The sequence below is a fragment of the Rhinichthys klamathensis genome, unplaced genomic scaffold (genome assembly GCF_029890125.1).
Source record: "Rhinichthys klamathensis goyatoka isolate OS25496 unplaced genomic scaffold, OSU_Roscu_1.1 h1tg000060l_1, whole genome shotgun sequence".
NCBI classification, from domain to species: Eukaryota; Metazoa; Chordata; class Actinopteri; order Cypriniformes; family Leuciscidae; genus Rhinichthys; species Rhinichthys klamathensis.
The window spans coordinates 2672067-2688158 of record NW_026606605.1 but is presented as its reverse complement, the minus strand read 5'-3'; the positions used below and the strand labels follow the sequence as shown (position 1 = coordinate 2688158).

Below are 16092 nucleotides of genomic sequence, written 5' to 3'. Positions count from 1 at the left end.
AAAGATGCTTGAAAGAGGGCCTAATTTAACCACATGCGAATATTTTGTGTTCTGGCACATGAATTTAATATCACTGTTTTGGCTGGTTGAGAGTGTGTTGCAGTCATGTCTTATGTATGACAGTTTTCAGAGGGCCTCGTGATAGTTGTAGTCAAGGCTTTTGCCCATAGCCTTGCCATTCAGCACCAGCTCGCCCTCAATCGCTGATGTCTGGGTTGAGCCGGGCGAATGGGTCACATATGGAAGCGCTTCATGTCGGCGTGTTGTTTTAGCTCTTTTATACAAGAGAAAAGCTGAGGGTGTCAGTGTTCACAAAACTAAAGGTTAGCCAAAAATTCGCTTTCATACAACAGTGGTTGCAATTTTCCCTCCATCTCCGTCATGTCACATTTAGATACTGTTACATTTACTCTCTTTTGATCCGCAATGTCAAAATTAATTGGTGGCATTAGAGGGGATGTCTGTCTTTTCTCCCTTTGCTGAAATGCTTAGACTTTGAATTCATCACCATCATCTGACTCTGGTTTCAAGCCCAAAAAGGCCTGAATCCCAAATGGTTTGGATCGAGGCGGGATGCCAGTCAAAAAAAACCTGATAACAGACAATACAATGTCTTTCACAGTAGGTGGACCATGCCAATCTGGACCCAGATGATTACAATTTTCCTCTCTTACCGCCACATAAGATACATGAAACCACCTCAGCCAAAAATACGGCCCGTGTCCACGGAGCAACTATAATAATATTTGCCGTCTGATGTGTGTTGAACATCAGATGGGATACTGTTTCATTCCTTTGAACGGTTAAACTTTCCCATGTAGCACACAAAATTTGAAAGTCCCATATTCCCTAGGAACTTCTAGGATCATTGTAAAGTCAGGTGAGGTCTGGGTGGTCCTAGGATTGCTGCTCCAGAGGGTTTCTATTATTCAAGCATTTCAGTTCTACACACACACACACACTACTATTCAAAAGTTTGGGTTCAGTAAGATTTTTTTTAATGTTTTTGAGAGAAGTCTTTTCTGCTCATCAATGCTGCATTTATTGGATCAGAAATACAGGAAAAACACCAATATTGTGAAATATTATTACAATTGAAAATAATTTGAATATATTTTAAAATGTAATTTATCCCTGTGATGACACAGCTGAATTTTTAGCATCATTACTCCAGTCTTTAGTGTCACATGATCCTTCAGAAATCATTGTAATATTCTGATTTGCTTCTCACACCCACTACTACTCAAGTAAATTCTACATCATATATATATACATATATATATTAGGGCTGTCAAATGATTAATCGTGATTAATCACATCCAAAATAAAAGTTTTTTTACATAATATATGTGGGTGCACTGTGTATAATTATTTTATATATATAAATACACACACATGCTTGTATATATTTAAGAAATATTTTCATGTATATACTGTATATAGATTTATATATAATTTATGTTATATATAAATATAAATATTTTATATATAAATAATATTTTTTTCTTAAATATACATGCATGTGTGTGTATTTATATATATATATACAAAATAATTATACACAGTGCACCCACATATATTATGTAAAAAAAACTTTTATTTTGGATGTGATTAATCGTGATTAATCATTTGACAGCCCTAATATATATATATACATACATATATATTACATTTCAAAAGTCATGTTTACCTACAAAAACCTTGTTTACCTTTGTTTGAGGTGTCTCAGATTAAGCAGGGAAATTTAGCTATAGTAAATTTAGATGTTCAAAGATTACATTTATAAGAAAGTTACATTATGTAATAATTTATTTGCTGCAATTTTATGGAACAAAATTCTTGTGAAGTTGTTTTGGTTATGTCCTACAGGGGACATTAGGGGGCACTCTTAGCACATCGACGTAATAGAAACTGCAGGAGCCTTCAGACTTTTGCTGCTATGAAAAACCATGAATTGTGTACTTACAGTAAAAACATTACATGATATACTTTATTAAATCATTTAAATGCCATTCCGGGCTGTTTCTCGTGTATTCCAAATAAGTGTATTTCACTGCTGAACGATATAAATTGGTTTGTTTTATCGCCGAGCTTGTGATCAATTTCTTGTTCTTAATACTGAATGAAAACATGACTTATTTGAGACAAATGTATCCAAGTGCTTTAAATCTTGAAATCGAAGAATTTTAGCCAATATGCCATCTCTGTTTTGTGACTTGTTGAAAAGTGAGTTTAGCTCATTGCCTGGGTTGAGTTGCTCATTTTGACAGGCTAGGGTCTGGAAAGTTTGAAGTCATGAGGTTTAATCATGCTCTGTGGCCAGTCTGTGCATGGCGTGGCATGATGACTCCCTTAAAGATGTGGTTCTGGGAGCAGGCCAGCTTCACTGGCACCACATTTGCGGGCCAGAGACCCGTTGCATAATGTAGGTTCATTACCAGACCAGAGTCTTGGTAGGTCAGGAATATGGGATCTGGAACAGTAGACGCTCAGTAAAAGGAGGAACTAATCATTTTCATTAGGGTTTGTGATTAATGTCAGTGTGATGCTGCAAGGGATTCATTTCACATCACATATTGAATTTAATTGGCAGGGATATTTAGGCAAACTAAAATACCTGGAGGTTTTGGGAGGTAATAGAGCTAAATAAAAATTACAGCATTGTTTCAGTGGACAATTATTGTGACTTATAGGTTGAATAAAAGAAATATAATCTGTGTGTGTGCGTGGGTGCGTGTGTGTGTGTTAAAAAATACCGAAGTAGGCAATCAACAACAGCCAAACTAGTTAGTTTAGTTTGGTCGGATGGTTAATGGAAGCCTAAAACAGTATCTAGTTTCTTATTGTTGGAACTAGTAGTTTGAAATGGCATTTAACAATGAGCTAAGTATCATGTTCTGTTCTGATTAGTTATCAGAGTGTATTTCCTAGTTAATATCTTCTCATCTTGATTCATAATGTTATGTGGTAATAACTGTTTGAAAATGACAATAGTTAAATTTAAAATATGTACTGTAGTAGCCCTAAAATGTATTTTAATATTGTTTTACTATCAAAGGACTGCCAAAAAAATCAAGTAAAATATAAATCATTTAGAAATAATTTAGACTTTAAAAATAATAATGATTTTGTCTAATTAATTATATCAAAGTTCAATAAGGAGAGGTGCTGGCACACATAACATAAAAAAAACTTTATTCAGAGGCCAAATGCTAAGACGTTCGATTTACATCAACGGCAACACTGATGACAATATAAATCCAAAACTTCTCGTCTTTGCATTTGGCCTCTAAATAAAAAAACTTTATTTAGAGGCCAAACGATTTGCCTGACAGACTTAAAAAAAAACTTCATACTTTTAAACTATCTAACTATCTCTCTCTCTCTCTCTCTAAACATCAAGCTTTCTCAAGCCAATATTAAAGTTTGTTTACTCCTGAAAAGATTTTGTCTAATTAACTGTAGAAATGGATTAAGAGTTTATGACGCATATGACGAAAGTTGCATCTGAAATATGTACAGTATAATGTTTGCTATCAAAGAACTGCTAATAAATTCAAATGAACTATATAAATGTTTACACATTATCAAATGGTAGTTCCATTTAAATAGTACTATAAAATAGTCAAATACAATGAGAACTGTAAGAAGGTGGTAACTTCCCCCCCCACACACACACACATTTACACATTATTTAAAATATTCAGTCCAAATCTCAAATCTAAAAGATTTCCTGTGCACGTTAGCAGCGCTTCAGAGCAGATATCTGTTCAAAGTGTGGGCTTTCTTTATCTCCCCCGACTCTGAACATTTCCAGACCCCAGAGTGCGTCTCAGTCTCTGAGGGGAAGGCAGGTCGGATCCGCGCGGCCTTGGGCTTCGAGATAGCGGTACTCTCAAAAGCACTTCATGATCAATCTCAGCCGTTTGTCATAATGATGACAAACGACAATGACGAGGAGGGCCAACAAAAGGCCGTGCCCAAATGTGAAGTTGCTTTTCCAGTAAAGAGTCAAAGCATTATTCGCCACAACAGCAAACTTTGAAGATCCTCAGTAGAGGAGAAGAAAGATAAGGGTTGCTATGATTTATGTGTATGGTTTGATGATGAATTTCAGCGTGTTCTCTATCATTTGTCATTGTGCTATTGATTCATTCATCTACCTCTCGCTGAAGTTTGAGTCATTATTATTATTTTAGATTCAACTTTATTGTCTTTCATCTGGCAGAGCCAATGATATGCCACTAATTAGCAGTGCAAGTAGAAATTTAGCACATAAGTATATTATGGTAAACTGTAAATTGGGTACAAATGATAGTATAGTGTAAAAATGATTGTATAATAGAGAATGTGGTTCAGAAAAGTAAAATATGCAGTCCAATGTTTATAGTACAAGTCAAAAACAATATAATAGCTTATATAAACTACCATTCAAAAGTTTGCAGTCGGTAATAATTGCCGCTCACCAAGACAGAAAAGAATAAACAGTAATATTGTGAAATATTATTACTATATATCTATTGTAATATATTTTTAAAATGTAAATTTTTCCTGTGATGCAAAGCTGAATTTTTAGATCTCCAGACCTTCCAGACTTCAGTGTCACATGATTATTCAGAAATCATTCTAATATGCGGATTGGCTGCTTAAGAAACATTTATTATTATTATCAATGTTGAAAACACGATTCTTTGTTGAACAGAAAGTTCAAAAGAAGAGCACTTATTTCAAATAGAAATCTTTTGTAACGTTTTAAGTGTCTTTACTGTCACTTTTGATCCACTTAATGTGTCCTTACTGAATAAAAGTATTCATTTATTTGTGTGTGTGTGTGTGTGTGTAATATTTTTAGATTATTATAACGGGTCTATGCTTGTGGTGAGAGATGTTATGATTTTACTTTTGCAAATTTATTTGGACTCTAAATAATTAGATTTTGTTCTTTCTTAATTGTAGCTGCAGGGGTGGAAACGGCATGGCTGGTTTGTCAGGCATCCGTGTGGTTTGTAGTTATGAAATGCAAACGCAGTCTCCACTGCCATGGGCTTTCACACACACACACACACACACACACACACACACACACACACACACACACACAGCTGCAGGAGGCCGAGAAGAGTGTCGGCTCAAGGACCTGACTCCACTCTGGCCTGTGCTCTGTGTGTTTGATGAGCAAGTAGCCAGGAGTACAAGTACTCTCTCCACAGCTTTTTCCATCTGATTTCAGAAGACAGTCTGACACTCTGACTCTGTGTGTGTGTGTCTGAGTGAGAGAGACGGGAAAAGGAAAGAGAAGAGCTTTTGTTGGCTGGATAGGTCACAGTTTGCAGACTGCAGCGTGTGCGGAATCCATCATCGTGGCTCAGTCCAGTTTGATGCGACTTATTTTCCTGTTACTATTTTAATATTTGCATTGTAGGTTGAATTTGTTACATTTGCATTATGTGTATGCATGTGGCATTTTTAACAGTTTTGTATTTCACCAAGGAATTGAACCTTTTTGCATTGCTAGCACCAGGCATAGTTACTAAAGCTGAAGTGTGTAATTTTGAAAAGATTAAAATATTTTCTTCTAGCTCTTAAACTGGTATACGGTATGCAGAGACAGCAAGAAACAGGTAGGATGGTTTGGAAAACATGTTTAGCTGTTGAGTGACTTGAATCCAGCACCATGAAGTCAAAATTGACAGTTCTTATTTTTTATGGAATGGTGCAGTATTTATTATAAATAATTTATCTGTTCACATAATTTTTTTTTTAAATTCATGTGTCCTCATAATCTTTAATCAAAGTAACTTTCCCTTTCCTCTTGCAGCGACATCTCTTCTCTTCTCTGATGATGTGTTTTCTGTCGTGAGGGCGGGGCAACCTGTCACTCACATCAGATCGACCAATAGCAAACCACAACCATCCAATCAATTCCCCATGAACAAAATCAGGTCCCGCCCTACATTTTTTCTTGTTCGAAAAGCCATTTCACTTGGGAAAATAGACTATCACAACTTCGGTAAATGTCGACTTTATACCAGCTAAGACAAGCAAACTTGCTTAAAACTAATTTGTGTCAAAGTCAATATGGCATCTGCCCTGTCTGAGGGCGATTAGTGTGTGAGAATGTGATTTTGAGGATGTTTTTGTGCCATACAGGGGTGCGATAGATAGATAGTGTTTGTCTCATGTGAAGTTTATCGTGCCAGTTCCACATTACAGTCCTCTTTCATGTTCCTGTTGCCGCCTCTTCAGTGCTTTGCCTCAGTTGTGGTCTGCAGGCTGCTCGACACCCAACTTCTGAAGCCTTAGTTCAGTATGTCTGTATGTGGTGCTTCTTAAAAGAGGACGACACTTGCATGAATGTAGGCCTGAAAGTGTGTCTGATATATTTAGCGTGTCTGTCAGTCAGTATGGTGGGCAGTAGGGGTGTCCTCCCTTCCTTGTCTCATGCCCCATATGGAAATACCCTTGGCCCTTCAGTTCAGTTTCTCTCTGTGTTTCAGAGGCCTTGAGGAAAACAAACACCCTCTGCCTTCTCACAGACAGAAAAAAAATCCCCACTTGTCAGATGAGGGGATTTTTTGATTGTCTAATCATCTCCATATCCCAATCCAGAGGCCTGGAGCTGTGCAGCTTGGTCCAATAAAATGCTGGATGAAAGACTGAGGCGCATCCTTCTTCTGTTTAATCGATGGCATCTTTTACTGCTTTTGGCGGCATTTTTTCACCACTATACTCCTTCATACCATGCCACGTGCCTTTTATAGAGGTGCTCAAAGCTCTTCTGTGTGACAATGAGGGTCGACTAGTCGATAATGGGCTTGAGAGCTTTTTTATGTAATTATTTTATTATTATATTTTATTAAGAGTGTTAACACTGATTCATATTAGACATACACATAAAATATATATTAGTATATTTAATCCGATTTGACATTACTGTAATTCTGCTTTCTTAAAAAAACATAAATCATAAGATTAATCATGATTGTTTTTTTATTATTTTACTTATTTCAGAAATGTATTAAAAGTGCTACAGAAATATATTAAATTGAACTGTAATTGTTTCTCTTCAAGTCTAGGACAGTGGTTCTCAGCACACCTTTAAAGTGGCCGCATGATAACTTATAATTATATATATTATTATCAATATAATTCATATTGTTATATAATAACACAACATATAATTAATTAATATTATAATTAATTATTGATATATTAATCTAATATTAATGAATATTTCATGTTAATAATCATTTTAATTATTTATCTTAATTAAAATGATTTAAAAAAAAATCTAGGTAATAAAATTAAATCTGAACATGCAGTTTTTGAAACTTCTGGAATCACAAAATTAATTGTGGTTAATTAATTTAACTATATCGACAGTTTTTTAGTTTACTGGTAACTCGGTCCAATTCTCACTATAAACGAGTTGCTTATTAGCATGCATATTTCTAGGATATTGGCTGTTTATTTAGTATTTATAAAGCAAATATTAAAGCACTTATTCTGCATGACCATATTCTACATCCCTTAATCTGAGAGTGACCATATAGGTTGTCAACCACTGGCCTAGGAGAATCCCTGATCTCAAATTAACCCAGTTTAAGATGCTTTACCATCATGAAAACTGAATGGAAGTGTGAGCCTGACAAGTGCACCGTAACTCTCCTCTTACACTGATGTTTCCAAGACCACGTCCATCTGTGAACCATTTGCATCTGGTATATCGCGTGCAGTGTCTTAACAGCGGGAAGCGCTAAGATCCTCTTTACCACATTCAGAGGCATTCGCTCTCGCGCCCTCTACAACGAATCAAACCTTTTCGCGTTTCCACTGCGACTCTAATATGTGATAAGCAGAACTAATCTTTCACACACCCTGCACCCAACTGTTGCACAAATAGCGATTTCTGGTGCCTAATTAAGCAGTTAATTAGCTGGGATGTCTTGAGTCCTACACCCTGAGATAAGCTTGTCGCTTTAAGGATGGAAGTCCTGTTTTGATAGACGCGGCTGCTGTGTTGGTCATTACAACTAGCAGCTTGACAAGCGATGGATTTGAATTGCTCTGAGCAGCTTGAGGGAACTGAGAGGAGATTGAAGGCAGGTAAGATGGAGGGGGATGTTATTACCTTGCACGGCACGTCCAGAGTTTCATCAACCTGGTGAACAGGGGAGATGGTTCCTAATGTTCCTTCCCACTGAGTAAACCCATATTAAGCACCAGGGTAGAGTGTGTTAAAGCTGTCTCGTTTTTCCTTCTCTTCATCGCTTTCAAGCCTTCCAACCGATCCCTCGATGCCATGTGGGTTGCCGTCACCTCATGGGAAGCGCAAATAAACATTTTGACGTGGATGGGAAGGTCTGATGCATTAAAAATGGATTTAAGGGCATCATTTAATTTACAAATTGGTTTGAAAGTTCCCTGGGATTTGGCCCACAGTGTTGATGTTTTGCAGAGCGATATGGGGTGTCACGAGCCACAGGGATCTGCTGATATATTGCGAGCCTCTTGAACGTTGTTTGCAAACCTTTGGACCACAACCATGAATCAGGACTGTTGTTGCTTTGTCCTCCGTCTGTGTGGTCAACACTTTTGGTGGCTTCGTGTGAATGACTTTCCTCTAGTCCTGGTTATATCAGGTCACGTCCCGCTCCACACTTGGACATCCTGATCCAAAACCTTCTAACATAGTCTGTCTAGCATGTGGGTCTTCTGGTATGCAAGAGGTGTCCCGTTCTCTGCCTGTGCTATTTTCTGTCAGGCCCCAGAGGGAAGGAACAAACTGAAAATGAATGGCAGGGCTCTGAGAAAGAGAAAGAAGGCCAGAGTAGGCCATGTTGTTGTGGTCGGCCTGGGCTGGCTGGCTGCCTGTCTGGGTCTAAGGACTCCTCTCTTCCCCGCTGGTCTCTGGCTCAGAAGCTCAGTCGTATTCAGCAGCTAAACCACACTTGCTCCTGGCCAGACTCGGCTCACATCAGTGATCCACATTCAACCTCTGGGGAATCAATTGTCTCAGTGCTTATACTCATATGCTATGGATTTAAATCACAATACATACTGTATTAACACAAAGCATTCAACATACATTTTATATTCTATGCACATTGCATTCAAAGCAAAACCTTATGTATTAAGAGGGAATGAACGTTTAGTGTGCACCTAGTCAAGGTAGATGCAATATTTAATTGGACGCAAATGAAGAACAGATGTAAACATTTGTTTGTTCTTGAAGTGATTTCTCTTTAAAGGGATAGTCCACCCAAAAATGCTGTCATAACTTTCTCACACTTATGTCGTTCAAAACCTGTATGCAGAATATAAAAGAAGATATTTTGGTGACCAAACAGTTTTGGTTCCTATTGACTGAAAAACAAAAATTGGTGTAGGATTTACTTTAGAAAAGTTATAGCTGCAAGCAGCAATTAACGGGGTTCAAGGCCTTTAAGCACATGCGTAAAAAGGCTCTTTACTTTTAACGTTTTGACGTCCCGCCGCAGACGTGAATCAAAATTTTAGACAATTAGACTCTACAGAATCTTTCTGCAATGGTTTGGTTCCGATTGGGCAAAAGAAACTAGGACTAGTTCGCAAAAGTAGGTTTTTCGAAAAATCCAAAATACCAGAGCATTTCGTGTGACGGTCGAACCACTCCTCAAAGTTTTAAGTCTCTACGACTTACGGTTTGGCCTGCTGATCCTTGGAAATTGGAACCACTAATTTCAAAGAAACAGCAATTGAAACATTGAATTAAACATGAAAGTTTGAAATAGAAATACTGATGAATTTTCTTGTAAAACACTGCAATAATCTGTTTTATTTACAACTTTGAAAAATATTTTTTTTTACAGTGTACGGACAAAAAAATACAATGGAAGTCGATGGGAAACAAAACTGTTTGATTACCAACATTTTTCAATGTATCTTCTTTCATGTTCCACATGAAAGAAAGTCATAAAGGTTTGGAACGTTACTGACCAATTAGCAACTCTTGTCGTTTGCCATTGCAAGCTGATGCTTTTTCTTATGTAAGCCTATAGACAATCTTTGTGTTTGGATAGTTTTTACAGAAAATTTTACAGAAATTGTCCAATAATACTGTAATAATGTTGCAGAGTCACGTACAGTATAAGGTATTTTCATTAGAAACTTTATTGGAGGATCAATTAAATAAAGTTTTTTTTAAATTATATTTTCTTATTAAAAAGAACTGTATTTCATGTCCTAACGCTACAGCATGCCTACTTAATATTAGCTAATTTTATAAAAATGTAATTAAAGTCTATTTAGAAATACAGTAAGAATAGTAATATTTTGAAATATTGTTGCAATTTAAAGTAGCTGTTTTCTATTTGAATATATTTTAAAATATAATTTAATCCTGTGATCAAAGCTGAATTTTCAGCTCCAGTCTTCGATGTCACATGATCCTTCAGAAATTCTAATATGCTGATTTGATGCTCAAGAGACATTTCCTAATATTATCAGTGTTAAAACCAGTTGTGCTGCTTTTTTAACAATTTTCCTTTAAATGGTAGTGTGCATTATTGCTAGCTTTCACTAAACATTTTTTTGTTTGTTTGTTTTTCTTCCAGAACCCCCTTGGGTAAAAATAAATATACGAAAAAAACATTATTGTTTGAGATTAAACACCAATAAGGCGGCAAATCTGTCATACTACAGCATAATTCACAACAATGTTAGCAACTGCATTCTTGCAATGCTTAAATCATTGTTGAGCGCGCCTCCAGGCCCTTGCCTCCTCCCTAACTGGTGTGAACACAAATACACTGGTGTTGAGAGTCAGCAGCAACACGTCTGGCATGATGGGATCACTTCCTTCTGCGGACTGGGCACCCACTGTCAGCCTGACCTCGGATAATTAACCTCTGCCACTGGGGTTCAACAAGAAAACAATCCCACAGAGCTCTGTGTGTATGCTAGCGTGACTGTGTGTGTGCCCCATCTACAGGTGCCTCTGAGGGTGTTAAGCGTCATCCTTCTCGCCATCTGTAGGCATGGGGCAAGGTTAGGAACACATGGCCAGCACTTCAGGGCCGAGGAGGGGTACGGACGGCGTAGCAGGTGGCTGAGAGCGGGTAGCACTGGGGTGACTAGGTTAATTAAGGGGTGAGACTCCAGGGCCTGGGGGGCCCCGGGGCAGGCGTTCGGGGGGTTTTGGCGGGTTGATCGAGTGCAGAAAGAGGCCACGCCACTCACCAGCTCCCCTTCCTGTGGGGTATCTGTGCCTTTCCATGAGAGGACCTCTGGATTCATAAACTCAACGCACACGTGTAGCACACATGTTCTTAGGGACCTGAGGGAAGTGTCTTTTTAACTGACTGTGTTGTTTCTCTGGAGCTCACGGTTGTGAAAAAGCAGCTGTGCAAATCCCCACCGAACCGAAAAAACAACAGGCCGTGTTGATCCAAAACAAGCCGTTGAGTTGAGCGCATCTGATTAGTAAAGAGTCTGATTGTGAGTAAAATGAGTGGAAGTCTATCGAGTCAGTATATCAGAAGATCTGTAAGCTATTATTATGGGTCTCAGGGTGGGTCACACAGGGAGGCAGTGGAGTTTTGGCAGGTCTCATAGAACAGAAACTGAACATGACCTTTTGTGTGTGTCTTTTCAGAAGATGAAGAGGAGGATGAAGAGGTCACAGAACCGAAAGCTGGTGCAGAAACTGACCTGCAGGAAGAGGAAGAAAGCAAGGAAACAAAAGAAGGTAAGAGTGGGTCTGAGTGCATTTGCTTGGTTAGCTAACGGTGCTTTCACACTCCAGATTCGAATGCCTGGTCCAAACTCGAGTTTGATTGATCCCTCTTACTCTGCCCCACCTGGACTGAGTTCACGTTATATTATTTGGGTCCAAACTGCGGTGCGTTTTCATTTCATTTTCATTTCTGCTGAAGGTGAGCAGATTCTCTCTGCTTGTAGTGCGTCAGTCACGCTTGTTAGGAAAGTGAGTGAGAACACAAAATCATGCGTCATCAATAGCGATTCACTTCCCCTATTTAGTATGATTGCATTCATATAAGCAGCGAACTGTACCGGAGATTACATGAATCATATTTAATTAAGTTTTTTTTTTTTTTAAAGTTTGTAAAACGTTTTCTTTTAGACCTAGGGTTAAAATTAGTAAGTATATTTACCTTTAAACTAAATGTTTTATTCATATTAATAAAGCTATTACAAATATTGGTAACACTTAACACTCTCATTTGTTAACATTGGTTAATGTATTAACTAACATGAACTAACAATGAGCAGTACATTTGTTACAGTCTTTGTTATTCTTTGTTAATGTTAATTAAATAAAAATGTTCATGTTCATGTTAGTTCACAGTGCATTAACTAATGTTAACAAATACAACTTTTGATTTTAGTAATGATTGAGTAAATGAAATTAACATGAAGTAACATTAATAAATGCTGTAGAAGTTTTGTTTATTCTTAGTTCGTTAACTAATGTTAACTAATGAAACCTTATAAAAGTGTTACCCAAATTATATTATTATATTATATTATATTATATTATATTATATTATATTATATTATATTATATTATATTATATTATATTATATTATATTATATTATATTTAGGGCTGTCAAACGATTAATCACGATTAATCGCATCCAAAATAAAAGTTTGTGTTTACATAATATATATGTGTGTGTACTGTGTATAATTATTTTGTATATAAATGCACAGATGTATATATTTAAGAAAAATATGTTATTTATATATAAAATGTTTATATTTATATAAAATATACATTATATATAGGCTACATTCAGTCTATATACAGTATATACATGCAAATATTTCTTAAATACACATGCATGTGTGGGTATTTATGTATTAAAAATAATTATACACAGTACACACACATATATTATGTAAACACAAACTTTTATTTTGGATGCGATTAATCGTGATTAATCGTTTGACAGCCCTAATTATATTATATTATATTATATTATATTATATTATATTATATTATATTATATTATATTATATTATATTATATTATATTATATTATAATAAAAACAATACTAAATTAAATCCAGAACATATTCTTAAAGTGTTAAGGTTAGCCTGTTGTATTTAAAAAAAATGTATGTAAAACAAAACAAACAAAAAAATAGAAGTAGTGTGCCCTTATTTAGACAGTAAAGGTGTGTGGGAAGTTGCTCTGATATAAAAATGTGTTCCCTACACCACCAGCCTCCACCTGGCACAAATTTAGCACGTTTGACTTCTGTATGTCGGATGTTACACGGAACAACATCTGCTCAGTTCAGACTCCACGAGAGAGACGTCTCTTTACAGTAAATCCTGGCGTTGAGACGCATGTTCTGCACACATGTTCCATAAGTGCCAATAGAAACCATAACAGATTTGTAGATAAATTACCCAGACTGACTAAAATGACATTCAGTGTGGCTGTTCCACAAGGGCAATTCCTTCTGTGTTGGCATAGCTGGAATTTTATTGTGGCCTTCGTTTGATGTTTCAAAGGGAAATGCATCCTGTTAGCGGTTAATGAGCCATGGGTGGAGTGACATGACATTGAGGGGTTTATTAACATGACGTAGCACCTCTAATAATTTGCCATGTGATTTACAGCTTGCACTGTAATGCAAGCCATTCTATGTAAAACCTTCCGCCAGTGAAGTAATGTGTATCTTACAATTACAGTATATATGATTTAACTTATTTACAGCGACAAAAGATTCACAATAAGGTCATTTAAAGAAGACATATCATGCTTTTTTACATTGTCAACTTCTTTAGTGTGTAATGTTGCTGTTTGAGCATGAAAAAGTTCTGCAAAGTTGCAAAGCACAAAGTCCTTAAAAAAGAGTTATTCTCTATATCAGTGTCACTGTTTCTGAACTGGTGCATTTCCCGTACAACGACGTAACTCGCTGGTTCACTGCCATAGTACGATGCATCGTTGAAGAAATCACCTAGCTAGTCACGACTGTTTCCCGAAACCGTATTGTCGCAAATTGGTCGTTCAACCACATTGGTTAATGATGTCACGCAGGTGGTGGAGTAATCACTTATTTTAATGAATCTGTTTGAGATCGAATTAATGCTAGATGTTTTGCTATAAATTACGAACATGGCATGGACTATTTAAATTTTTTCTCAGTCATTTTGCTTTATTCAATCATAGGCTCGTTCTTACATTGCAGAGCACGTTCGCACATGCGCACTCTTCAAAAACGGTGCTTTAAATATCTTGACAAACTAAAAGACGTAAATGACATTTGTATGTATTCTAAATAAAAGATATAGATTGTATTGAATGTCAGCTTGCTTATTTTGCTCAAGATAAGGATTTATTAAAGGTGCTCTACGTAACTTTTAGCGGCCTCTAGTGGTGATGTTTCAGATTGCAACCAAATTTTACAAGAGCGCTCGTGCTCGAACTCATAGACAATACCGTCTATTACGCAAATATCTCGGCGAATACTTGACGGATTCGGCGAGCACCGAGCTCGTTGGGACCATCTAGTCGAGCTGAAAAGAACCATATAAGGTCCATAGTTTTTGGTGGTGTTTTCGCGGAGATATTAGCAGAAAACCATCGGGCGCGCTGCAAAATTGCGGACGCCGGTGACGTCACGATCTCAGAAGAAAATCGCTCGTATCTCTGGAACGCAAAGACCCAGAGAGCTCAAATTCGGGGGAGGAGGTCCCAGGGGAACCCTTCAACCCCTCGGGGATGCCCCCTACCGGATCGCCGTTCGCTGGGACCCCCGATTTCGAACGGCTATAACTCGGGGAGCCGGGCGAGTTGGACCTCGGGGGTGGGCTCGTTCGAAAGGCCCCGTCCAGCACTACGAACGATTAGAGTCTTGGGAATATTGATCAAAGATTGACTGAGATATAAGCCGAAAAACGTGCGCCTTTAACCGGACGTAACTCCCTGACCGTCTACAATAGACTGTATATAAGGAGAGAGGCTCGGGAGCGCGCATGCACGTCACATCCGTTGGATTTCGCGGTAAATCCGACCCGGAGACTTCACATAGAAATAGGAATACTGGCCTTCAGAGGTAATAGCAAAACTCGACAAGTGGATCATTTTAATGTGTGATTACAACCCCTTCACACACAGGCAATAAAAAAAGGATTCATTTTAGTAGAAAAGTTACATAGAGCACCTTTAAGTCCACATGTCATGCAAACAAGAAACTCTGCTTCTAACCACAGGTCGAGAGCTGTCGTTCCAAACACACTACTTTGCGATGCTGTCTGCGAATGTTCGTTGGAACGATGGTTTCGGGAAACACTGACTCGTTGAACTGCTGATAATGACGGAACTTGCGACCGTTGTTGGCTAACGATGCTTTCGGGAAACGCACCCAATGTGTTACTGACAGACTGGGAAGAGAGGAGCTGCAAAAATGTCAAATATGTGAAAAATAATGTTTTCTTTTGAACATTCAAGCATTAAAACTAGGTATGCACGATATATCGGCCACCATATCGGTATCGGCCGATATATGTACATTTTTGATGTTATTGTTATCGGCCCAATAAGAAAAGTTGGCCGATATATTAAAGCCGATAAATAATGGTGCATTTCCTTAAGCTGAGACAGTTCAGATGCGCACTGTTCGCCATTATGCTTTTGAATTGCTTGAAATATGACTGAAATCACTTCAAAAAGGAAAATACAGTTAAGTCTGTCATATATGTTACATAAAATTATAATGAGAACATTAAAATTGTGTGCTTGGGACATGTCTTTTAATGGTGAGACTTTTGTTTTTGTAATCAGGCTCTCAAAAATGATATAAAAATATGGATTTAGTTTTATCGGCCAATGTATCGGTTATCGGCTTTCAAATATAAAGAATTATCGGTTATCGGTATCGGGCAAAATTTTCATATCGTTGCATCCCTAATTAAAACTCTTTTTTTTGTAACAGGTCCTCTTTAAAACTATGATTGAAACTGTTCCACTACTGTACAAATCACTTTTGTTCCTACCTGTGCTGATTTTACTAGTCGTTGTTTGGGCCTCCCACACGTCAAATTCCCAAAGTCACCAAACAGGATCAGCAG

General features: G+C 37.4%; 1 protein-coding gene across 2 annotated transcripts in view; it reads left to right on the top strand.

The window, feature by feature from the left end:
* LOC130084317 (cytoplasmic dynein 1 intermediate chain 1) overlaps positions 1-16092 on the top strand; it is a 70502-nt gene that overhangs the window by 18854 nt on the left and 35556 nt on the right. For both annotated transcript variants that reach the window (XM_056249668.1, XM_056249667.1), the window contains one exon: positions 11636-11728. In XM_056249668.1, the coding sequence (XP_056105643.1) occupies positions 11636-11728 (93 nt within the window). The remainder of the gene's footprint in view (positions 1-11635; positions 11729-16092) is intronic.